The following is a 26,431-nucleotide window of genomic DNA, read 5'->3' on the forward strand; positions in this document are numbered from 1 at the left end:
CTGGTGACCATCATCACATTGTATGGCAGAAAATTCCATAGGGTAATTATGCACTGTATAGAAAAGTGCTTCCTATTCTCGACCCTAAACTTCCTAGCAATCAGTTTCATGGGATGACCCCTGGTTCTAGTATTGTGTGAGAGAGAAATTTCACTCTGTCCACTCTCTCCACACCATGCATAATTTTATAGACATTTATTATTTTATTTATATACTGCCTGACTCCAAAGGCTCTAGGCAGTTTAGAAAACGCACACAATAAAAACAGAATAAAACCAACCATTAAACAGCAATTAAAAATTTCAAACATTGAGATAATCAAAAGCCTGGCTAAAAAAGTGTGTTAAGGGCTCTTTTAAAAGGCTGATAAAGTTGTTAAGCCACACTTGTCTAGAGGGAGCGCATTCCACAGCCCAGGAGTGACTACAGAAAAAGCCCCTTATGTCTCTCCCCTAAGTAATATTTTTTTCTAAACTAAAAAGCCCCAGGTGTTGTAGCTTTCCCTCATAAAGAAGGTGCTCTCTTTTGCTTCTTCCATGGTCCAGTAATGAAGAAATGACAATAGCAGACCTAACAAGAATGCAACAATGATTCCATCTTGGGGGAGGCTCAGTGATCTGAATAAACCCCTCACTTAACCTATTCAAAGGGTGCAGGAAGGCTAGCTGTGAAACTGGCATCCTCTTGGTCCTTCTTTGCCACCTTCTCCCTTTCACTCATCCGCCACTTTTAAAATGCCCAATAGACTTTTCTCTTTCCTGATCTCTACCTAGCTATCAGCTGAAGGGCAGGACTTCATGTAGTTGCCAGCAGTGAGAGAGATCCTGAAAAGGAATGCCTCTTAGAGATGTCTACCACTGCTGCCATCACCACCACTAATACTACTACAAACAGGGAGAAGAATCACAATTCACATGCTGGCCAGCATGCTACAACAATGGAGCGCTTCCTCAGCCTCCTCTGGCTTCCACTTCCCTTTCCTGGCTCTTCCATTTCCCCTCCTCTGCAGAGAGCCAGATGAATTTTGGTGTGCTTTTTTAAAAAAAAATTTTAAAGTCAGAAATCCTTCACTATGGGTATGGAGGAGACTATGGAGAGGTACTTTCCTGCAAAGACTATTGTTACCTGAATTAAAGACAGCTCGCTGGGAAAAGGTGGAGAGATTCAAATTTGGGAATGATGGAAAGAAGATAGAAGAGAAGCAGTGGGCGAGGGGGCAGGGGAGAAAGCTCATAAAAAGAGAGTGAGAAAATCACAGCAGGATTAGTAGTAGAAAGAGATTGAATGGCACTCTCACACCACCCTGCAAAAAATGAGAGGATAAAAGGGGGATATACAGCAGAAAAAGCAATGGGAGACTAGTCATAAAATGAGCAAAGAAAGGAGGACACAGACTTCCCCATTTTTGTGAGCAGCCAGATAAGACTGCACAACTTAGGAAATAAAACCCATTTGTTTCACTCAAAGGAGCATTTTCTTTTAGTCAAAGGAAATCTCCATGTCTGATTTTAGAGCTCCAAGAACATCTACAGTAGCTTTCTGTACGTGGAAGGAGTGTTTGTCAACAGTGAAACACTGTGCCAAAGGTTCGGTTGCTACCTGTAGAGTTCATTATGTGTGATTGATAACTATCTCTTGACAAATGCTATTTAGCACATTTATAGCTGTCAAAACACTTCCTGCAAATTTTGTCAGTAATCGTTACAGCAGCCCTGTGAGGCAGAATGATCTCATCATCTTAGTTCACCTTCTGTATAAACGCTGAAAAGCCTCTTTAAAGTAAACTGGATCTTGATACTGGGGCTTGGCAGTTACTAAAGAGTGTCACACAGAAAGGGAAACAGACCTCTATTTATCAATCCAGACTAACTTCTATCTCTGTTCAATAATCACAACAACTTCTTACCATAACATTGCCTTTGTAAATTCTGAAGTAATACTATAAAAATGAGCTTTTAACACAGGTCAGTAGAGGTTTCTGGCTAAAAAGGTATTTTTGCAGAATAAGCAGCAGATACAGATATTTTTAAAAATATGTGAGATTAAAAACTAACTTGGCGAGTGTTTTTTTTTTTTAAGCTTTGGAAGTTAAATGTAGTACCAAGATTGGTATATCTTCTGCAGAATATTTTACATGCTGCTAATCTGTTTCCTGAGAGCACATTGGTTAAATTCAATGAACATTGCATGTGCTGGATTTGCCTTAAAAAGGGAGAGAGGTGCAGAAGTTTACACAAAACGTCACCTCTAAGGGAGTCTCAGCTAAAGGCAGAGTGAATTATTAATGACATTTTTCTCCTTCTGCATGACAGGTCTTGCATCTTTATCCCTGTGGATTATAGTCATTGACCATGTGTTCATAATGTCTGGAGGGATAAGGCAAGAACGCCTCAGAGCATGTGAAATGCTTAATTGCTAAAAAATATGTTAGGGGCTCTAGTCTGGCTGGAAACAGCCTCTGTTCTGTAAGCCTTTCCTCCTGAATTCCTGCTCTATGGGCAATCCTTTTAGATTTTTGGTTGGAAAGAAATGCATTTTGCAGCTATTCAGAGGCACGTTTACATGTCCTAGGGCTGATATGTCTGTTCATATTCTTGGCTTATGTTTCCACTCTTACAAGCTCCGCAAAAGCTTCATTACTTACTCAGTAACAGTGCTGATTTATCATTATTTATTACATCTATAAACCGCCACATCCAGAGGCTCTGGGCGGTGTACAACTGGTTTAAAAAGCATACAAACAAACATCATTTAAAACAATATATGAACAATTTTAACACAATTTAAAACAAATTAAAATACTTAAAAACAATTTAAAGACCTTGGAAAGGCCATGCCAAACAAGTAAGTTTTTAGGGTTCTCTTAAAGGCCAACAGCAAGCCTCAACTGCGGATATCTGCCGGGAGTGCATTCCATAGGCCAGGAGAAGTTCCAGAGAAGGCCCGGTTCCGAGTAACCACCAGACATACTGGTGGTAACTGGAGTTGGACCTCTCCAGATGACCTCAATGTGTGATGGGGATCATACAGAATGATCTGTATGATCATGAAGCTTTGACGTTAGCTTTCAGAAATGGGTAGAATTACAGAAAGCCTCATCAGAAGAGATTTATCTACCACTTTTTATTCAGGAACCTGCAGTATTCTGAAATACCTTCCTTCCTCAGACTGTGCCTGATTTACATAAGCTGCTACCATCTCTCTCCCTCTCCCGTATTGAGAATAGAGTAGTTCTTGAGGATGGTATATTCTCTACAGGATCCCTAGTCTCAGGGTCTGATCCTACCAACCTTCCTTCTATCCATTCATTTTAAAAGTGAGTACATTCTAGAATAGTCATGGAGGTGGTTTGAACTTGCATTTGATTATAGAAAAGGGATTATTATACATAACACAGAAAGATATTGGAAAGCAGCAGGGAGACAAGGTAACTCAAATAGAACAAAAAGGTTAAAAAGTATATATTTCCCATTAGCTCTATATGATGTTCCTATTCTGAGTTAACTCTACAAGTTGCAATGTACTAAGCTTGCATTGTGATAATAAAGCTCTCCTGGCTGGCATCCGCTCCTCAGCTTCCACCACAGTTTTTAGAAAACAAGTAAAGACATGGATCTTCACCGAGGCTTTTAAATGAGATTAGTTTTTACTGCTGCTTCTCTATGTTTTATGTATTATTTGTATATAGGATTTTACATTTTTAAACAGAGATTTTTATATTTATATTAATAACTTTACTTTTTGTATTTTAATTGTGTATTCTTTTAATTATATTGTAAACCAGTTTGAGGTTATTTTAATGAAAAGAGGTACATAAATCAAACAATAAATAATAAATAGATATAAATAGTATTGGCAGTAGTTTCCCAAGAATGGGTGAAACCTGACTTGCTCTTACAGAAAAACCACGTTCCCCCCCACCCCAGAGGAGATGGTTAGCTTCTGGGGCATTGGTCCATTAACTTACAGGGGACTAAACTGATTTAATGTGTTAATTTAAGATAAGTCAATGTTAGCAAGAGTCCCATTGATTAGATGTGCATTGTCAATGCTTTGAAAACAGATGCCACAATATGCTAAGATGACTCTCCAACTGTGGTTTCTTGTAAAACTAGAGGCCCTAGTCTGGTAACACCTTTATTAGGACCATTGATAATGATACAAAGTTGTGAGTAACAGGCTTTTCTATATGGAGAACTTGGCTACATGACCAAGTTTTAAAAAACCAAGAGAAAGAAGGAAACTGGGTTTGATGGAAGATTGCCAAATTCTACAGTTTATAATCTTAAAATGGAGCTCAGGAGGAATTGTACAAACTTAAGTAATTACCTTCTGTAATGTGAGAAGTAGAGATGTGCAATTCAATTCGACCTCAAATTGATTCAGGTCAAATCTGAGGCAATTTGGTGATTTGACCTTGAATCATCCTCTCTAATAAAACGCTTGGTGTCCATCCGTGGACGGACACCAAGCGTGTGTCCGTGCCTCCCTGCCCTTTTCTGCGCCTGCGCAAAGCGCAGGCGCAGAACAGGGCAAGGGAGACACGCTCGCCGGTACCCGGCAGCCATCTTGGGCGGCCAGAAGCGGCCACCCCGAAGAAGCCGGGTAAGCGGCGGCAGGGGACACTGGCCGCCACCGCCTTGCCCAGAGGACACCCGCGGTGACAAGGGAGAGGCCCCAGGGAGCGGAGGACCCGGCCGGAGCTGCGGGCGGTGGCGGTGGGTGGCGGGCCCGCTGGAGCCGCGGGCCGCGGCGGCGGTGGGTGGCGGGCCCGCCGGAGCCCTGGGTGGCCGCCCCGGCCGGAGACACGGGCCGCGGTGGGTGGCGGGAGGGGGAATGGCGGCGGAGACCCAGACCGCCGCAGGGAGACGGAGGCCGGGACCGGGGGCCGAGCGAAGGCCGAAGAAAACAGAAAGCAAAAATACAGCCTCAGCCGCTGCCTCCGAAGTCCCACCCTCCCTCCCTCCCAGCTTCCGAAACCACCTTACCCTGTCCCGTTACAGTTGATCAAAGAAAGTCCTAAATTTAGGAGGGAGAGAGGAGCTCTCAAGCAGTGCTCCTCCCTCTGCAAAGGCTCTGCCCGAACTGGCGCTTGGGTCCGAAAGGCATTCAATTTTTAATAGTTATTAACTGCAGATTTGGGGCTCTGCCACCAAGCCTAGCTTTTCCATCCCTCCTCCCTCAACATTTTGCTTCACCATTTGACCTGATAAAGAGTTCCAAAGAACTGAAAAGATTGCTGCTCACAACCTTATGTCATTTTGGTTGATCAAAAAAAAAAAAAAAGACATTACCAAACTGCGGCATTGAGATCTTTTCTAATGGACCAGCATGGTTATCTATGATGTTCATAAAACAAAGAATTTAGGTTTGTAGAATGAATCATTTCCTAAAGCTAGACAGACAGATTATTAACATAAGGGTAAATGTTTTTGCAAAATACAACAGAATATATTTGACAAACATTTGTTCAGAACCTTTATCTGCAGACAATATGTTAGGCCCCCACAAAAGGTAATGAATTAATTTTAAAATCTACATTCCTCAGGTTTGTCATCATGGCATAAAACACATAATTCTGTCCACTTATCTAGAGGCATGTTTTAATCCAGACGCAGCTTCAGGTTTTACACAAATGGATCTGTAAAGAGCTCTTCTATCAAGGGTTGCTTGTACGGTCTCTGGGGAATCCTTCTAGTTATGCATTGGCTTGAGCTAGTTTATTCAGTATATGCACACTTACACTGTATCTGGTATTGGAAATTAATTTTATTCCACTTGAAACTAGATACCAAATGTGTTTCTGCAGCCTGCCACTATAATATATAAACTTGGGGCACTTTCAACCGTTCTTATATCCTATTCAGTACTGAGCCCTGACAAATTCTGGCAAGAATTAAGCCCTGTATTCCAATAATTGTTTCATGACAGTAACACCGTTATGTTATGAAATTATAAAGTAATCTTGGAAATCTCTAGGCTTATACAAGCCGATGTGAAGACCATACAACAAGTTGAGGATTGGATGGGGTGAAATTTGACATCACTTGGGGTGACAGTACACTGTACTTATTTATTTAACTTGTTTATATCCTGCTCAAAACTTATGTCTCTGGGTGGCTCACAATAAAATACATATCACAACAAAATAAAAAAGGATACAAAGACTCATGAACTTTAAAATAAGTGAACTAGCCTCACTTATTTTGATATCACAAAATTACCAAAGCGGGGGGGGGGGATGAAACTGAAGTGCCTTGAAGAGGCTGGTTCACCAACAAAATTAGAGATTCCAATATGTCTGCATTTACTCTTGGATGCATGTTAACAATGGTTGTCACATCATGCAATGCAATGTGGTTGGTTTTGAATTGCTTGCGCTGCTGTGGGTGTCTCGAGAAGGCAGATCTGGCCACAGTTACCCATGCCTTAGTCACGTCAAGGCTGGATTACTGTAACACGCTCTACGTGGGGCTGCCCTTGAAGAACATCCAGAAACTGCAGCTAGTGCAAAATGCAGCAGCGAGGTTCTTATCTGGAGCTGCCCGGTGGGAGCACATCACACCCATTTTGAAAGAGCTGCAATGGCTACCAGTTTGTTTCCGGGTCCAATTCAAGGTGCTGGTTTTGGCCTTTAAAGCCCTAAACAGTTTGGGCCCGGGATACCTGAGGGACCGCCTGCATCCAAGGGTTGCTGCCCGCTTGACAAGGTCATCTGAGGGGGCTCTGCTCTGGGTGCCGACAATGAGTGAGTTGTCGTGCATGCGGGACAGGGCCTTCTCTGTTGCTGCCCCCAGACTATGGAATGCTCTCCTAGTGGCTATTCATGCCTTGGTCTTCATCACAGCTTTTATAAAAAGTGTAAAATCTTGGCTTTTTGCCCAGGCATTTATTTGATTCGCTGCTGCTGCTCTTTATAGTTTTTATTGCTTTTATGCTTTTGTTTTAAATTTTTTAATCAGGTTTGTTTAATATTTTTCCCCCCACTTAGTATTTTAATTGTGTCTTTTTTAGCATCTTGTGATTAAAAAATATATTTTTTTTTGCTGTAAACCGCCTTGGGATTGCTTTAATGAAAGGCGGTATATAAATCTAACAATAAAATAAATAAATAAATAAATAATAAAGTAAACCCTATGATGTTGCTGAACAACGTTTGTCTGCTACTACTTAAAATTGCACAATCACACTTCCACTGTGCTATGTCCATTATTTCCAATGGACATACTGCTGTGGAAGTTATTGCTTAATTTTTAAGTAGTAATGGATAAGCCTTGTTTTGCAACACCACACACATTGCTTTAGAACTGCAGTGGAACAAGCAGTTCAGAACCAGCCAACCAGATTGCTTTGTACCATGCGTCAGCCAACACATCTATAATACTGTTTTTACACTAGCCAATGTAACACCTAAAAACATTCAGTACATGTTAATGGGTACAACAGACTATACTGCTTCATTTCTCTCACCTGCAGATTTCTCTTCACATTTCAGTGCCTCTATAGTTTTGTGATGCACTTCAGCAATGGAATCTTGTACCTTTGGCTCTGCAGCTTTGGCACTGGTTGGCTTTGATCCTTCTGCCTCTGAAGATTTTTGGGATAACTGAAGCTGACTTGTAAACTTCTCATGCTAGACATTAAAGAAGATCCCATGAAGCAGATGACTACAGTTTACAACAAAACAAATAAATCCACCAATTTCAAACCTATTGTGGAAACAAACCTTTACATAATTCATTTAAGTTGAATCAGTTTATATAAATATACTAAATATAAATAGCCAGTTCACTATTTAATGGTTCCCATGAGTACTTCCAAGAGTCATGGATGTGGAGGTACCGTTTGCATAAACCTGGCACCTCCTCTTGGAGCTGCTATAGCTTGAAACTTCACATGAGCCCACTCAGAGCCCCCTGAATTGAGACACTGGGTTATACAGACCAAGCCCGTGCATGAGTTTTTCTTGGACAAGAGAATGTCTGGCTTCAGAAATAACGCAAAATTATGATTCGTGCTAACCACAGTCAAGAATCCAAGCTATGGTTTGAGCTTCTAGACATTTAACAAGCAAACTGTGATTCAGAACTGTCTACTTTTATTTCCCATCTGCTCAGGACTCAGCTTCATAAGTTTACTTCCATCTCTATGGTGCAGCAGTGGCCCTAAGTATGCATTTATCAATGGTCTGTGTATTCATAAATAACACAAAACTACAGTTAGCACAAACTGTGGTATGCAAGCCAATCAGATTCTAGTTTGCTGGCTCCAAACAACCACAGGTTGTGAGGAAGCTAAGGTTCAGAAAGAACCTGAAACTATTACTACTACTACTACTACTACTACTACTACTACTACAATTTCTATACCGCCCTTCCAAAAACGGCTCAGGGTGGTTTACACAGATAAATAAACAAATAAGATGGATCACTGTCCCCAAAGGGCTCACATTCTAAAAAGAACATAAGATAGACACCAGCAACAGTCACTGGAAGTACTGTGCTGGGGGTAGATAGGGCCAGTTACTCTCCCCCTGCTAAATAAAGAAATCACCACGGTAAAAGGTACCTCTTTGTTCATTTAGCAGGTGTTTAGCAAGAACAATCTGACAAGCTCCCGAAATGTGAGGCTGATGGCTAATGTGAATCAGCTTTGAGCCTCATTGACCAAGATGGGAAACAGAAGCTGACATCCCAATAAAGGAAATGTCTATGCACCAGGAAGATGAGTCTATACTGTAGAGTATTCTTAGGTGCACAAGTGTGTGGGCATTTTCTTAGTTAGGATGACAGCCAATAAATACACAGTTTATGATTTTACCTTAAGTGCTTCTTCAGGGACTCTCATCTCTCCTCTGACTACAGTAAAAAGATTGGTATGTAATGTGCGATAAGGAAAGAAATTGTGTCTAAATCCATTAGAAGTTTTACCGTTTTTTGGACAAGTTGGTGTTTTTTTTTAGAGAAAATATTACTCAGTTTCAAGTTTCTAAAAGATGCAACAAGAGTCTCAATTTATATCGTTTTGTTTATAGGGTATTATATTGGGTATTAGATTAACAAACATAATGTATGTGATGCAACATTATACTTGCCTTGGATTTACCTATACTGACTGCTTAAAACCATCCATTCACAAAATCATTATTTTGCATAGCATAAGCAGAATATTAGCTTGTCAGTGTGAATAAAAAAATGTATATGATCATAAATAACAAGCAGAAAGGGGTAAAAGCACTCCAGAATCTTAGACATGGGCTTAATTTAGACACCATATACCATGGTTTCAGCCTCCAAACACACAACAGGCAACCCATGCTTTAGAGGTGCTTGTTTGTTTTCACACAGCACTCAACTTTATAAATTGACTCGTCTCCATGTTGTAGCATAAACTGCAACAGTTGAAATGTAAACTGGAGGTAAAATGATGGCCATAACTACAGTTTGGTAATTAAGATATTATGCCCAACCACAGAAATGTTTTCTTAACCATGATTTGGTGTGATGTCCAAATTGAGAGACATAAGGGTTTTTTGTTACTACAAAATAAGGGAGAGAACTACAAGCAAGTTGCACCCTCTCGCTCCGGTGTGATGTATACAAAGGAGCTTACCAGGAGTGAGTGGTGCAACTCAAGATATGAAAGCAGCTTAAACATTACTTTTCACAACTTTCTTTTTCTGAATTATACTTGCTTTTGATCCTTCTCTTCATCCTAACTGGCAAAACTGTTCTAACCTGTAAACATAACTGATAACTGGTTCTAACTGATAACCAATAATCAAAACTACCATGCAGGAAACATTCAAGGGTATCAAGCATCTGACAGCAAAGGCTTGATAGCCATCCTTTTCATTCAAATCACTGTATGTAGATTATGTGAAGTATATGCCATTAAAGCAGTAAATTAACTGCCACCACCTTGCTCTTTTTAGGCTTCTGTGGTGGTGTTTCACATTGAACAAATTACTCAACTCTGCTTCACCGAAAATGTAGAAAGAACAGGGTTAAGATTAGCTATATGGTGTCTTGTGCACATTATTAACATGTATCTTCCAATAATAGTGCACTAACAGATAAAAGGATCAGATTATCTTAACATGTCAGGAGAGAAGGTGTTTGACCTATTTTTTTGCCACTTTCTTTGAGAATTCTATAGTGCATATTATAATGCACAACATCCAAAGGAAGAATAAATTAATATGTAAATTCCTGAACATGACCACAAGCTACTGTATTTTAACCACACATTGTAATAAGGATATCATATCCAAATCTCAGTTTATCGTCAAGTTTCAGGGTGATGTATGTCTGTTCTGGAATCCTCACATCATTTACAAATGTCTGGGGAAAAGGGAAAAAAAGAAAGAGAAAGTAGAGTTAGATATTCTAGCAATAAAAGAATATTTCAGTATGGGTGTAGTTTTTTGTTTGCAAAGTCAATTTCATATACCATCGTCGAACTGCTGAATAAAATGTTCTGGAATCTATCTTCCCTGTGCACCAAAATAATTCAACGGGCATAGGTGAAGATATACAGATCTGGGTTTATTTACTACTGATATGACCTAAGCTTAACATGTACTATTAACAGGTCTGCTAAGGAAATATTCTATAAACTTGTTAAGTAATATGTACCGTTCCCATAATAGCTAGACATCTCTCACTGCACTCTTCCCACACAGCAAGAAATGTCTATTGTCTGTTAGAGTAAAGAGTGTGCCTTCTTCTCCCCACTCCCCTCAACTTAAGAATAAATATACTTTCTGGTTTGTCAAATCATGGTTTGCATCACAGCAAATTGGTTTGATAAACTAGGAAGTATTTTGTTAAGCCAAGCACATGAAGGGAAGGAACAAGCATGCATGTGACTTATTCCAGATGCTCCAAATTATAGTTTGAAAGATGAGAGCCCAATGTAACTTTAACCTCTGAAGTAGTTTATCTGACAATGCTTCCTTAAAGTCTGAAACTTGTTCATCAATAGACCAGTATTCTGTAAATGAAGTTTTAGGTCATGTTCATGAAGGTCCACAAGTCTTTCAGTGGAGCAGCAGAAGCTCCTTCTGTTGCTCTACTGAAGTTTCTTCTGGAAGTGGAAGGAGAGTTCTGCTCACACAAGGAAACGATTCTCATGATCTCCAAAAAGCAGGCTAAGGGGACCTAGCCCACTTTTGGGCGAGCATGAAGCTCACAGGCGAGCCCGGTGTCCTCAAAGCGGGCCACCCGCTTAGGTAGCCTTCCCCTTAGCCAAAGTTAATGGACCGAGTGCTCCATTAACCTTGTCTTTGTGCTCGAGTATTGCTGCGCTGCGGCAACACATGAGAAGATCCCAACCAGAAGGCTGAAACAAGCCTCCCGGCCCTGTGGGTCTCTCCAGGCACCCCGTGTGCTTGCCATTAGGTGACTGCTCAAATTCTCAATCTACAAGAATATATTTAACAGACTATGCATTGAGTCTTCTGTGATTGATTAATTAAGTGCCATCAAGTCGGTGTTGACTCTTAGCGACTACATAGATAGATTCTCTCCATGGTACCCTCAAAAGTCTTCTCCAGCACCAAAGTTCAAAAGCGACAATACTCCTGGCCCTGGGGGTCTCTCCAGGATGCCCGGCGCACTTGCACGGGGCATCCTGGAACTCCCAGGGGCCACGTGGCCCACACCAATCCTCGCAGCCCCCACTAGCTCCGTGACGGAGCTGGCAGTCGTGTGGGCAGCCGATATGGCCACCCAGGGCTCCACGGGCTATTGTCTGCGGGGAGAGTAGACTAAGCCTGCTCTCCCCGCTGACCTCATTCGGTGAGTCTCACCAGTCGTGAGACTCGCTTCAACGAGTCCTTGTGTGAGTGCAACTTCTCTTCCATGAGCAGAAAGAGCATGGTGCACTGCTTTGTCAGGGAGTCTGGATGCTACCCGCTGTATTTTACACAAGCTTATTTATTTAAAATATTTATACCCTGCCCCTCCAGTACACTACAGCTCAGGGCAGCTCACAATGTTAATAAAATAGATACAAAGCTTAACATACAACCACATCTAGGTTATACAATGTACTTTTATAAAAGTGTAGAGAAAACTTCGCATTCAGCCCATGTTATAGCAGACATACTATGCTGTAGGTTGTACAAGCCATCAGACATCATGAAGACAGAGTCATAATTAACTCACCCCATTTAGACTGCCTAAATCCTTCACCAAGTGTTCATCGGCAGTGGCATCGTAGTTGATTACAGCGTGTTGCTTGTCCACACTACGTGACTGAAATATTTTTAAAAAGATACCATTTTAAAATAAATGCGATCTGTTTCAAAAACTGGTAACATAGTTGAAACATCATCACAAAGCTATCAGGGAAAAGTAACAATGAAATGAGTGTTGAGAAGGGCTTTTAAGGTAAAGAAGGAACCTTAATTTGATGAGATAAAAAGTAGAGCCAGGAGAATTATCCAAAATAGCTGAGAGAGAGAGAACTACTAGAGCAAATGTTTATTTTAGCATCTGAAATTTGCATAATCTATACCAGGGATTCTCAAACTTGGGTCCTCAGGTGTTATTGGACTTCAACTCCCATAATCCCCAGCCTCAGTGGCCTTTGGATGGGGATTATGGGAGTTGAAGTCCAATAACACCTGAGGACCCAAGTTTGAGAATCACTGATCTATATGAAGGTGGTGTGAATGTCAGGAAGCCCAGCAAATATAAGAGTAATGGTTACATCTAGAGGAGATATTTATATGGTCAGTTATTATGATTTAAAATTTTAAACACAATGAACATTGGTATAATTCAGAAGAAAAAAGGAATAATTGTTTAACAATCCTATCATTGGAAAGAGGTTGCTGGTCAACCCACATTCTCAGTAAACAGAGGAAAATAATGGATTGTTAGTCTAGATTAGTAGATCCTGCACAAAATAGCAAACATATATGCAACACAAAATCTCATTGTTTGGTTCCTTTTCTTGCAGTATTCCTACAGACATGTAGGAATTCAAACAATCTAAAGTGTGCCATTGAGACAGTGTCGACTCCTGGTGACCACAGAGCCCTGTGGTTGTCTTTGGTAGAATACAGGAGGGGTTTACCATTGCCATCTCCGGCGCAGTATGAGATAATGCCTTTCAGCACCTTCTGATATCGCTGCTGCCCGATATAGGTGTTTCCCATAGTCTGCTTCCCATAGTCTACAAGAAATATGTTCTTGTAGATTGTTTGAGAATTTGAGCAGTAACCTAATGGCACTGTGGGGAAATGACTTGACTAGCAAGCTCGAGTTGCCAGTTTGAATCCCTGCTGGTGTGTTTCCCAGACTATGCTAGTCAAGTTATTTCCCCACAGCGCCGTTAGGTGGCTGCTCAAATTCTCAAACAATCTACAAGAACATATTTAACAGACTATGCAGTGAGTCATCTGTGATGGATTGATTAAGTGCCATCAAGTCAGTGTTAACTCTTAGCAACCCCATAGATTCTCTCCAGGATGATCTGTCTTTGACTTGGCCTTAAGGTCTCTCAGGGCTGCAGTCATTGCTGTCATAACAGAGTCCATCCAACTTGCTGCTGGTCGTCCTCTTCTTCTCTTTCCTTCAACTTTCCCAACATTATGGACCTCAAGGGAGCTGGGTTTTCTCATAATGTGTCTGAAGTATGATAGCTTGAGCCTGGTCATTTGTGCCTTGAGTGAAAATTCTGGATTGATTTGTTCTATGATCCATTTGTTTGTTTTGCTGGCAGTCTATGGTATCCTCAAAAGTCTTCTCCAGCACCAAAGTTCAAAAGCATCAATACTTTTTCTATCTGTAGCCACTCACAATTAGTACCATAAATTTATGCAATGAAGTATGCATTATTCTGGAATTGACTGCAATTATAATTTTTGATTATAAGTGGATTTTTCCAGGAAGGCAGCATATTTTTCATCAGTTTGTAGCAGGGCTGGGGAAAATCCCATGTGCCTATTCACCAGGAGTTTGAAATATTTTCCGATGTATAAGACTATCACTTAGATAATGACTACTGGTTCATAAAATATGGTTTGTTGCTACGTCTGATTAACAGTATATTATACAACATAACATCCCAAATACCAAGTACTCTAAAGTGAAATAATTTCACTTTGCCATTGTCAGATCAAGAGGAGGTGCTGCTTTGATCTAGCTGATGTTATTTTCAACTTCAGTGAAATAAACAATATAGATAATTGGTACAATTCAGAAGGAAAGCAATAAGAATTGCTGAAAACTGCAACCTTCTGCTAAGAGATATAGCCAATACAGATAACATTGCTCCAAGTTTGTTCCACTCCTTTATCAGGCAGCTCTCAGAAGGTAATAGGGTACATCTGTTCAGATCTTACAAGCCAGCTTCTGCACCTGTTGCCATTGTGATCCAATATCTGTGTGAAACAGCAGTAAGCATTCCCAGTTTCCAAGTGGAACACAGAAAGCTGCCTTATACCAAACTGAACAATTGTCCCATCTAGCTTACTATTGTCTACACAGTAAACTGACTGGAAGCAACTCCCCAAAGTTTCCAACAGAGTTTTTTCTCAGCCCTACCTGGAGATGCAAGGGATTTAATCTGGGACCTTCTGCATGCAAGCAGATGTTTTACCACTGAGCTACAGTCCCACCTGCTATGAGGAGCATCTTACAGCAGACAGTGCTCACATCCAAATGCATACCAAGGCAAAACCTGCTTAGCAAAGTGGAAAATTCATGCTTGCTACCAAGACATTCTTGGACATTAACACATTATTTGTGCTAAGACTGACCTCCTCCCCCATATTCTTCCTTTGCACCAGAAATAGGATTATGGTGTAGCAGCATGTAAAGTTCTGCATTTATCTAGAGATGTATCAGTACAATTATCACAGAAGGGTTAAAACAGGTTGCTTACCTGTAACTTATGATCTGGATGGGGTCCATTGTAGCCATAAGTCCCTCCCAAGCCATCCTCGCTGCAGAGTCAGTTGGTGGACATTGAGACTATTTATCTTGTGGATATGGGCGGTTTGCGAGAAAATGAAAGGAGGCGCCCCAACCGCCAATCTTAACGGACAAGACACAGCACGTGCAGGTGGTGGGGGCATCGAGAGGAGCTAATCAATCCGCCCGCAAGGTCCCTGCGCAGGCGCAGAACCCATTTCTTATGGGTACAATGGACCTCATCCAGATATGTGGGTTCTTCTCCCAACTTGGGGTACAAAATATGGAAAAGAAAATCACTCAAGGATTTGGAGGTGTCCAATTTCAGTACAGCGGTGGGTTTTGGTTAGTATTCACTCAGGGAATGTTTCATTAAAATATTCATCAGAACTTTGAATTTCAATATCTATGCTCTTTTTGCAGCATGCTCTCGTCTTCAGCATGTTAGAAGTAGGGTGTCTGTTAGGATCTTGGCAAGTGCCAATAGGGAGTTCCCAATGAGGTACAAAAGGAGGTCTAAACTAAAGCTAGGAAGCAGAGCCAGACCAACATAGTACAGCAAAAGCAATTTAAATCCAGTGCTGGCCACAAGCCAGGGTCACTTTAAGAAGCCTAGGTGAAAGATGCTGGAATAGAAGTGTAGGGAGGTTATGAGCAGAGATTCATGACTGAATGATGAAGCTTCAGTTAAGAGACTGGAGAGAGTAGCATCCCTCTGGTCTGGATATGGCTTTACCTCTATAAACTCTGTAGAGTGCTGCTGCAGGTAGCGGCGGTGGCGGCGGCGGCGGCAGCAGCAGCTAGTGATTCTACACACCAGACTGCTGCATGCTGCTTACATTTCTAGAATGCAGTGAACATTGTTGTTTATTTTTATTTATTTATTTATTTAAACATTTTTATACCGCCCAAAACTTGAATCTCTGGGCGGTTTACAACAGGATAAAAACAAAGTAAAACATTAGTTAAGACAAAAATGAAAAATTTTACATATTACAACAATTTAAATTTTTTTTAAAGAATATTTTAAAACAGCATTAAAACCATTAAAACAATATTAATTAAAAGCCTGGGTGAACAGATGCATCTTTAAAGACTTTTTAAAAGCTGTTGGGGAGGCTCACTAGGGAGCGCATTCCAAAGCCTCGGGGCAGCAGTAGAGAAGGCCCGTCCCTGAGTGGCCACCAGACGAGCAGGTGGCAGCTGCAGATGGACCTCTCCAGCAGATCTCAGTGGGCGGTGGGGTTCATGCAGAAGAAGGCGTTCTCTTAAATACCCAGGGCCCAAACCATTTAGGGCTTTAACTAACTAACACCTTGTATTTTGCCCAGAAACATATCAGCAGCCAGTGTAGCTCCTTCAATGCAGGAGTTATATGGTCTCTCCAAGATGACCCAGAGGCCAGCCTGGCTGCTGCATTCTGGACCAACTGTAGTTTCTGGACTACGTACAAGGGCAGCCCCACATAGAACGCATTACAGTAATCCAGTCTGGAGGTTACCAGCAGATGTACCACTGTTTTGAGGTCGTTCACCCAAGAAATGGACGCAGCTGGCCTATCAGCCGAAGCTGACAGAAGGCACTTCTGGCCACCGCCTCAACCTGGGAGACCAGGGAGAGGCTCGGATCCAGAAGCACTCCTACATTGCATACCTGTTCCTTCTGGGGAAGTGTTACCCCATCCAGAACATGCAGATCAAAATCATCTCTCGAGTTCCGACCCCGCACAATGAGTACCTCCATCTTATATGGATTCAGTCTGTGTTTGTTATCCCTCATCCAGCCCATCACCAGGCAGGCATTTAGGGAGGTTATGCCCTCTCCCGATGATGCTGACATGGAGAAATAGATTTGGGTGTCATCAGCATACTGATAGCACCCTGCACCAAATCTCCTGATGATCTCTCCCAGCGGTTTCATGTAGATGTTAAACAACATTAGAGACAATATGGAGCCCTGAGGCACACCATACAAGAGTTCAGATTCTGAAGAATAGCAGTCTCCAAGGGACACCATATAGAACCTGCCCGAGAGGTAGGAACGGAACCACCGCAAAGCAGGGCCTCCAACTCCCAACCCCCTCAGACGCTCCAGAAGGATACTATGGTTGATAGTATCGAAAGCCGCCAAGAGGTCCAAAAGGACCAACAAAGTCACACTTCCTCTGTCCATTCCCAATTGGAGATCATCCATCAGGCTGACCAAGGCAGTCTCTACCCCTTATCCAGTTTGGGTCAAGATAATCATTTTCCTCCAAGACTCTCTGGAGCTGGGAGGCCACCACCCTCTCAATTACCTTGCCCAGCCACGGAAGGTTGGAGACAGGCCTGTCATTGTTCAAGTCCGAGGGATCTAGGGTAGGCTTCTTCAGAAGTGGTCTAATAATTGCCTCCTTAAAACAAGGAGGCATCCTACCTTCCCTCAGAGATGCATTTATAATCTCTACCAGGCCTTCTACAACAACCCCCTGCCAGATAATATAAGCTATGTCGGGCAAGGGTCAAGAGAACAGGTGGTAGGCCAAACTGTTCCAATCAGCTTGTCCATAACCTCAGGAGTCACAAACTGGAACTGATCCAACCTAATCACACAAGAGGAATCACTGGACATCTCCACATCAGACACTGAAGTAATTGTGGAGACGGAGTCTAAGTCAGCCCGAATATGAAAGATTTTTTCCACAAAGAATTCATTAAACACATCACAGCGGGTTATCGATGGTTCCAGATTCTGATTCAAGGGAGGAGAGGCACTCACTAGCCCTCTCACAACCCTGAACAACTCCACCGGACGTGAACTTGCGGATGCAATACGGGCAAAAAAGAATAGATTCTTTGCCGCACGCATCGCCTGAGCATAGGTCTTCAAATGAGCTCTATGTTGCAATCTGTCGGATTCAAGCCAAGTCTTTCTCCACTTGCGCTCCAGTCGTCTACCTCATTATGCCTCTGTAATAATAATTAAGAACTCTTGGACAATGGATGAAGAATTGATTTATTGGAAATCAAAGTAAAATTCAGTAATGTTAATGCATATTTTATTTCTTACATTTGTTACCATTCATTTAGGATGCAAATGGAAGGGTTAATTACAGTGGCTGACATGCTGTGCAGCCTATTGGTCTCCCCTGGGGATGCTGCAGATGTGATTGCAGAAGATGCATTTCTGGAGGTTTCCCCATCATCACAAATGGGGAAACTTGCAGAAATACAGCTTCCACAATCACTGCTTCAAAGCAGTGTTGGGTCTGCCTTTGAAGTCTGCAACAATCCCGGGGTGGACCATTACCGAGGTGGTAAGCTGCACATCATGTTGGCCAGTATATTTATCAGGGATTAAGAAGCCATTCTCATAACCAGGCTCATGGTTAGCCGAACTACACATATAATCAGAGGTGGCAGCAGAAACAATGGCCTATATCCAGTGTTGCATCAGCATAAAGTGCTTTGCAGTGCTGTTCAACCATTAGTAGAAACCTTCTTCAGGACATATACAAAGCATTGTGCAATGTACCAACATCTTCTGCTGGTGTAAGAACTAGTCTGGAAAAACAGGTTGTTCACCTGTAACAGATGATCTGGAGGTGATCCGTTGTATCATAAGAAATGGGTAACGGAATGGATAACGGAAGCACAGTCATGTGCGTGGCAGTTGGAGGCAGCACGAGGAGCTAGTTAATCGGTCTGTGAGGTCCCTACGCAGGCACAGAACCCATTCCTTATGAATGCAAAGGATCAAGATTCCTTTATTTGCACTGTGTTACTGAACTATAGCTTTACTTTAGCAGAACAGCATGCTAGTGCAACATGAGTGTTGAACGAGGCCCCTGCATCTGGGGAAGAAAGCTACATGAAGATAAGGACAACATTCAGAATTATGAAATTAAAGAAGAGTTACCAAGACCATGGCTTGAACCAAACGACATTCTGTCATTAACGTATTATATAGATCAGGATTTCTGGGAAAATAACTTCCGATAGCTTAATAGTAGGTGACTATAAAGCAAGGCAAAATGTAGCCTGAATTAAACAGTATTAATTACAGCAACTTTATCTGTATGGGCAACACAAGCATTACTATAACAGAATACCCCAAATAAATAAATACATACATACATACAATTTCTAGATAGAAAAAGAGTTACACCTTTTGTCAGATGCAGCATATGCCATGCCTCACAGAGGTGAGATAGGGGTGAGGAGTGTAGCAGGATCGCTCTGTGCTACCTTAGCTTCACTTTTGGTTACAAAAATAGCCATCTAAGTCAGTGTAACTGTATGCCTCTTAAGCAGGACAGTAACAGACTGTGATGGGAATTCATCTGGCAGGAAGCATCGCATAACAAAAATTTGCCTCACTTAAATTGCCTGACTCCGCAGCTATATTTCCAGAAAACATTCTGTGTGTCATTAACAGATGCACATCTTAGAGGACTGGAGAGCTTACCCTGTATATCTATATAGTTTCTGGATTATACCAAATCAGAGGAACAATAATGAATGCTGTAAAATTTCATACCAAAGAATTCCCCCCCTCCTGCCAAATTGGCATACCAATACAAACATTTCCTCCAATCTGTGTTTTCTGACCAATTCTATATAAATGATTTATTCCAACTGATCATATTTGATTATAACTACACAGAAGGTGTAATTTTCATACCCAACATCCCTATCTAAACAAATACATACTGCTTCTTGAACACACATATTCTTTTTTCATTGTCCTACTATCCCTTGAATATGCTTCCTAAATAAAACTTATCTGCCTAAATTCCATGCCTGTTGATGGCTCCACTTATCTGCCCTGGATGTTAAGAGGCCTGCTCCTGCCCAATTTTAGTGTATTTATTGAATACAGCTTAGATTGCAAGGGATACCCAAATGAAGCAAAACATTTGATAAACAAGGCTAGATTTACTCATCCTCTTGCAATTCTTTCATTTTTTCTTAAAGATGATTTAACTGCAAACTCTTCTCTCATGTGAGAATTTTATCATAAGACTTCTCCCAGTATTTCCAGTTCAATTATTATCATTGCACCTCTCTAGTTATTTCATTACTTACATATTTTTTCAAACAGTACTACAAAGCTGACATCTAGTTTGCCTTATTTTGAAATAAAAACATTAGATATTTTTCTGTGTATATTTTTAGCCTACTTTCTAGTAGGCTAATGAGATTACCTGGCATTCCGTGTGTGTGTGTGTGTGTGTGTGCGTGTGTGTGTGTGTGTGTGTGTCTCACTATCAACTTTGCAATGCCTGGACCAATAAGAACCAGAAATGGGTACAGTTCTAGGAACACCTCAGTGGTGTAGTTTGTGATGTCATGAATCCTGATCCAAGATAGCAGAAGCGTAAATGTTTGAGGCACAATTGGGCCAAACTTGTGAACCACCTAACTGATTTGAACCAAATTTGTTACAAGCGTAGGGACACCTTAAACGCATAGTTTGTGATGATGTCATTCCACACCAATTCAAGATGGTGGACGCATGAAAATTTGAGGTGCAAGTGGGTTAACTTGTGAACTGCCTAACCAATTTGGACCAAAGTAAGTACAGTTGTAGGGACAGTAAAAGTAAGTAGGCAGATTAATTCATACTAGAACTTGTTTATTTTATCCAATATCACAGTGAACTCAAAATCCCATCCTTTTTCACTTTCAGCATTTCCTAATTTAAACATTTGATGTATTCACCCCCATTCCCTCCTCCACTGGCACCTAGTAAAAGCTAGAGAAAAAATAGACTTATAGCAAACAGAGCTAACACCTATGTACTGAAAAATTAAAAGAGCCTTTAAATGACAGAGTCTGTATTCCTAATTATTGAAATGCTGTAAACTCAGTAACTTTTCATGAGCCTATTACAGTACTTTAAGGCCTGGTGTAATCTTCAGTCTCACTACAAAACAATTGTCAGTTAACAAAGTAGTCCATTATCAGATTAAAAGTATTGATTCTATAAGAATTTTTAAGTGTTCAAAGTGTTTCTATAACTTATTCTCACACCAGCGCTGTTTGGCTGTGAGCGTGCAAGTCATGTAGACCATCTAAATCCTCCCATTGCCAGGTAGACCCCACTCTGAAATGCTGATGAGCCACTGCCAATTATTCTTGACAATATTTGACTAGATGGATCAATGGTTTGATTAAGGCAGCATCCTTGTGATCAGAAACAGAATGATTTTTTTAAAATTATAGAAAGCTCAGAAACCAAAGATCCCTATAACATAATTAAAGAATAGCAACAGATGTATAGCACTACTGAAATCTTTATATCACCACATACAGCAAGCAACTGCACGTAAAAATGGTTAACTTTTGTGATTAGATTTTAATGCTACACTTTATTCTGCTCAGATAAAGCAATAATGTATATTTCAAACTACACTTGACCTGTTGTATTTCTATGAGAATCAGTGTCTTTAAATCCTATATTCAGAACTTGTACCATCTGAAACAAGTTTCTCTGCTCATATGCTAATAGTTGCTGCATCATTTTCTATGTATTTGCCTACATTCATTAGTTTCTGCCATCTGATGATTTAGAACAGGGATTCTCAAACTTGGGTCCTCAGGTGTTACTGGACTTCAACTCCCATAATCCCCAGCCTCAGTGGCCTTTGGTTGGGGATTATGGGAGTTGAAGTCCAATAACACCTGAGGACCCAAGTTTGAGAATCACTGATTTAGAAGATAGAATGAGGCGAGTCTCACGATCAGTGAGACCCACCTTAAAAGGGTTTGAGGGTCTGCTCTCCCTGCAGACTACAATTGCAGCCCTGGGCAGCCGGATCGGCCACCCACATGACTGCCGGCTCCATCATGGAGCTGGCGGGGGCTGTAGGGATTGAGGGTCACATGGCCCCTGGAAGCTACAGGATGCCCCACGCGAGTGCATGGGGCATCCTGGAGAGACCCCCAGGGCTGGAAGGTTTGTTTCAGCCTCCCGGCAGGGGTCTCCTTATGTGTTGCCAGACTGCGGAGCCGCACCATAGCAACACACGATCAAAAAGACAAGGTTAATGGAGTGCTCGCTCCGTTAATCTCGGCCAAGGGGAGCGGTACTTTAGGAGGTCTGCTGCAGCTCCTGTTGCAGCACACGATCGGGAAAAAAAACTGGGCTAGGCTCCCTTAGCCTGCTTTTTGCCGATTGTGAGGATCTCCTCAATAAGTTAAGTGCGAAGCAAGAGACTTTGGAGGTTGTGTTCTTAGCCTTAACACCACGTGGTAGGAGAAACAGGCTTAGCAAATTTCCAGATCATACTCCAAGGCCAAATCCATAAGACTAATTTCATATATGCAGAAAAGTATTTTGGCGAGGGATTTTTTTTTTTTTTTTGGCACTCCTCTGCAATGGCAGGAAAAGGGACAAGCCCTCACTCCCTGCCTGTGAGCTTCTTGGAGGCATCTGGTTGGTTACTGTGTTAAACAGGATGCTGGACTAGATGGGCCTTGAAAGCGAACCAGCAGGGCTGTTCTTTTGTAACTGCCTAGGCCTCCCCCCAAAATGGCCCAAGAGTCCTACAATCCTCAAGAACATATTTTCCAGAGGCAAGTTGGGCTACAGAAGGGGGGGGGGATTGGCAAAACCAATCCCTTGACATTGCAATGGGCACCCCCATGACCACTAGGGGCTAGGTGTTGGGGCTAGGTGAAATAATGTCTTTCCCTCTTTCTTATTTATCAATGCTGCTATGACCGTTGTACTGACAGAGTATACTGAGGAGTTTCCTGGGGGTTACTCCCCTAGTTTTCTACCCAGAAGGCCTCTAGCTCTTTCTTTAGGCACCATGTTGCCCAGGTCTCTTTCTGACCAAATGTAGATGGGAGGAAAACATAGGGTGTTGTTTTGTTTTTTACTATCATCAATTACTTGTGACCAAAGTAGATTAGCTTAATCTTACATGAGTCTCCATATTGAGTCTCCACAGTTGTAAGCTGTGTTCCTTGAGACCTTGAGAACTTCTGCTGTAATGGGAGTGAGGAGGCTTCTGACATATGCAGAATTTTTTAATTTTTTTTAAAAAAAATCCCCAACCAGGGTATGGGTCCTTTCGGCTAGAATGGAGAATATCATAAAACAGAGAACAGTCACCCATTCAAATCTAGACCATGGTAGACTCTGTTTAACTTATGTTTTATGTTTTATTATAGTCTCCCTGTGTCCAGCCCCTGGTTGTTACATGGGGCTTCTGGGTTAGATATAGCACCATTTGTTCTCATGGCCCTAGGCGAGAGAGAATATCAAGTCTGTCGCTCGGAAGCAGCGTTTAGAAGGAGACGCTTAGAAGAAGACACTGGTGGGGAATCTCTACCTGGGAGATTTCTCATCTACTAAATAGATAGTTTATTAGATGGTACATTAGGTTGAACAGGACAAGGGATGTCCTGCCGGGTGGGTGGGTGGCTATTGCCTCGTGGAGGGAGGTCTGTTGAGAGGACTGTCCTCACAGAGGAGGAGAAAAGTTTTTAAGTGCCTTTGATGTGCACTGGGAGATCTTGGGGAAGGAACAGGCCCCACTGAAACAAAGGAATTGCCCTGCGTAGTGGACTGGAGAAGGGGAGGGAGCCGAGGGGAGGGACAGGCAAAATGTCTACCGAATACCATCACAATAAAAGTCCCTGAGCCCTTTAGATGCATCTTCCAAGAGGGGATGATTGCCCTCGGAGTTAACCCCAGCTCCGCATTACTCACCGCTCCCAGCATTTAAACAAAGGATTCTGTTGGATGGAGGAAGATAAGGGCAGCTTAATTGGCTGCTTTCCATTCACTGGAGAGCTTGGCGTTGCTGGCTGGGCTGCAATGGGAAGCAGTGGAAACGATTCCCCCTCCCCAAAGAGTACCAGACTTTGAGGTCATGGGTGAGGAAATGGGGCTTCTGATAAAAGTGGGGGGCCCTGTGATAATGAGCCTGTGAGGGCTTCTGTTGGTCTAGGATCCATGAAAACTAAAGAGGCACGCCCAAATAAATTTAAGGAAAGAACTCAAAATAGAATATCCAAAGGTTGAATTAGAAAGGAAAGGGTGTTTGGAATTTGATAAAAGCAAAGTAAACAGGCCTGAAAATGGGCATTCAGTTTGAAGAGCATTCTCTGCATGTTGTTCTCTGAAGTAATACAGGAAAGGAACTGGGGCCCTGGGACTCCACCTACTGCTAACCAAAAGTTCTGCTGTGATAACTTCCTGTCTGTTACTGAGGCATGATGGGTACACAACCCTATGTTAATGGATGGGCTCCGAATAACCACGGAAAAACAAGAAATAAAAAGGTTAAGACATTACAACAGTCTGGGTGAACAAATGAGTCTTGCCTGCCTTTTAAAATGTTGTAAGAAATGGGGAGGCTCTTATTTCAGCAAGGAGTGTGTTCCAAAGCCTCGGGGCAGCAATGGAGAAGGCCCGTCCCCGAGTGGCCACCAGACGAGCCAGTGGCGACTGCAGACGAACCTCTCCAGAAGATCTAAATGGGTGGTGTGGTTCATAGCAAAGACGACGTTCTCTTAAATACCCAGGGCCCAAGCTTTAGAGGTTATAACCAAGACCTTGTATTTTGCCAGGAAACGTATCTGCAACCAGTGTAGATCTTTTAAGATAGGAATGATATGGTCTCTCTGAGATGACCCAGAGACCAACCTGGCTGCCACATTCTGGACCAACTGCAATTTCCGGACTATGTACAAAGGGAGGCCCTCATAGAGCGCATTGCAGTAGTTTGGTCTGGAGGTGACCAGCAGATGTACTTACTACTGTTCTGAGGTCTGAAATCCACTAGTCTGGATTTCAATACTTGTGTTTTTTGGAACATTTCTAAGTACCTTTTCAACACCAGAAATTAAATCAGTGCTTATTTAATAATCCAATAGATTTTGCTAAACAGTAGCAAAATGCTATTGTCAACACTTATTTCGAATCTTGGATCTAACAGATTTTTAGCAAGTGAACTGTGGAGCAGCAATAGAAAAGAATCTTGGGCACCTTAAAGAGACACAACTTTGTTGTGGCATAAGTCTTTGTGGGGCATAAGTCTTTGTGGACTAGAGCTTGTGATAAAGCGAGCTGTAGAACACAAATGCTTATGCTGCAATAAATTGCAAGTCTCAGTGCCACAAGACACTTAACAGTTATAATCAAAATGAACAATTATTCCACTTGAACTTGACACCAGGAAACAGTATTGTTGAAAGACTACTCTAAAATGTATTCCACTTATTACTCTATTACTCACCCACTTCCAATTTCCCAACTGAGCTGATGGACCTGTTGCAGGGTTGGCATTGGAGTCACCCAGATTGTTGGTAGTGAGGGACTTCAGTGTTCCCTATGGGACAGGGATGCGCAAAAAACTGGTTTTCCTGGTTCGGTTCAAGTATGAACTGCGCTCAAACCAAGCCGCTAAATCTAGCTGCAGCTATCATTAGACCATACTTGGAAATAACCTACATTGGACCCCGAGTTAGGAAACTATAGTACCGTCTCTAATCTCCCATGGTTGGGCAAGGTGACAGAAGGTGGTGGCCTCTCAGCTCCAGACAGTCCTGGAGGAAACTGATTATCTAGACCCCTTGCAAACTGGCTTTCGAGTGAGCTATGGGGTGGAGACTGCCTTGGTTGGCCTCATGGATGATTTCTGTAGTGATGGGAAGGATTTGAAGGTGGACTAGGTCTCAGAGTAACTGCTGAGAGAGTGGGCCTTTCCTATTAAGGGAAAGAGTCCCAGAAAAATCGAAACAGAAGGACCAATCCAGAGGACTGAGTGGGATCTACACTCACAGCCACCAGCAGAAGAAAAAGCAGCTTTGTTCTGTTCTGTCCCAAGAGTACCCTGAGGAAGCAGCTGGTTGAGAAGCTGCTGGGGAAATGGGAAAGGAGGTTGGAGTCAGCAGGAAGGCCCCTGCCAGCGAGTAATAATATAGGGGCCAGTTCAGTCGAACGTAAGAGGGAAGTTATTTTCCTTTATTGTATTGCTTGAATCTGTGTTGCCTGGTTAATGAGAAACTTCTCTCTCTCTCTTACAATCTGCTTTTTGAAGAGACAGTTGTTTTTCTTTTAATCTAATAAACCCTTGGTGAAGTGTGCTACTCTTCATTTTGGGTCTGCCTTAGTCACACCCCTTTGGAGGCCTAGGAATGCTCAGCCCCTTTTAGGGAGGGGTTTGCCACTTTACACCTCAGGAATCTTATATGGAGAAAGTGGCTTGACCCACATTAAAATAAAGTGGATGGTAGCAGCCTTCTGTGAATCCCTTACAGTTAAGGATTCACCCCAGTAAACACCCCCTTCCGCTCTGGCAGGAGCTATAACAATCTCCAATTAGGTACTGACAGAGGGAGTATGACTCTTCTGAACCTTTTGGATTTCAGTGGCTTTCAATTATTTTATTTATTTATTTATTTATTTGATTCTTATACCGCCCTTCCAAAATGGCTCAGGGAGGTTTACAATTACAATACCATCAACCACGGTATCTTCTGGGTTATCTGAGGATGGTGGGATTA

The 26,431-nt window shown here is 42.0% G+C and overlaps 1 protein-coding gene across 11 annotated transcripts in view; it reads right to left on the bottom strand.

Moving 5' to 3' along the window:
• The window catches only part of CEP170 (centrosomal protein 170), a 141,304-nt gene that overhangs the window by 85,492 nt on the left and 29,381 nt on the right, over positions 1–26,431 (bottom strand). For all 11 annotated transcript variants that reach the window (XM_053301571.1, XM_053301634.1, XM_053301627.1 and 8 more), the window contains 4 exons: positions 12,171–12,260; positions 10,262–10,343; positions 8,821–8,876; positions 7,471–7,633 (listed from right to left, as the gene is read on the bottom strand). In XM_053301571.1, coding sequence (XP_053157546.1) covers positions 7,471–7,633; positions 8,821–8,876; positions 10,262–10,343; positions 12,171–12,260 — 391 coding nt within the window. The remainder of the gene's footprint in view (positions 1–7,470; positions 7,634–8,820; positions 8,877–10,261; positions 10,344–12,170; positions 12,261–26,431) is intronic.

This window comes from Hemicordylus capensis, chromosome 1, assembly GCF_027244095.1.
Source record: "Hemicordylus capensis ecotype Gifberg chromosome 1, rHemCap1.1.pri, whole genome shotgun sequence".
Taxonomy (NCBI): domain Eukaryota; kingdom Metazoa; phylum Chordata; class Lepidosauria; order Squamata; family Cordylidae; genus Hemicordylus; species Hemicordylus capensis.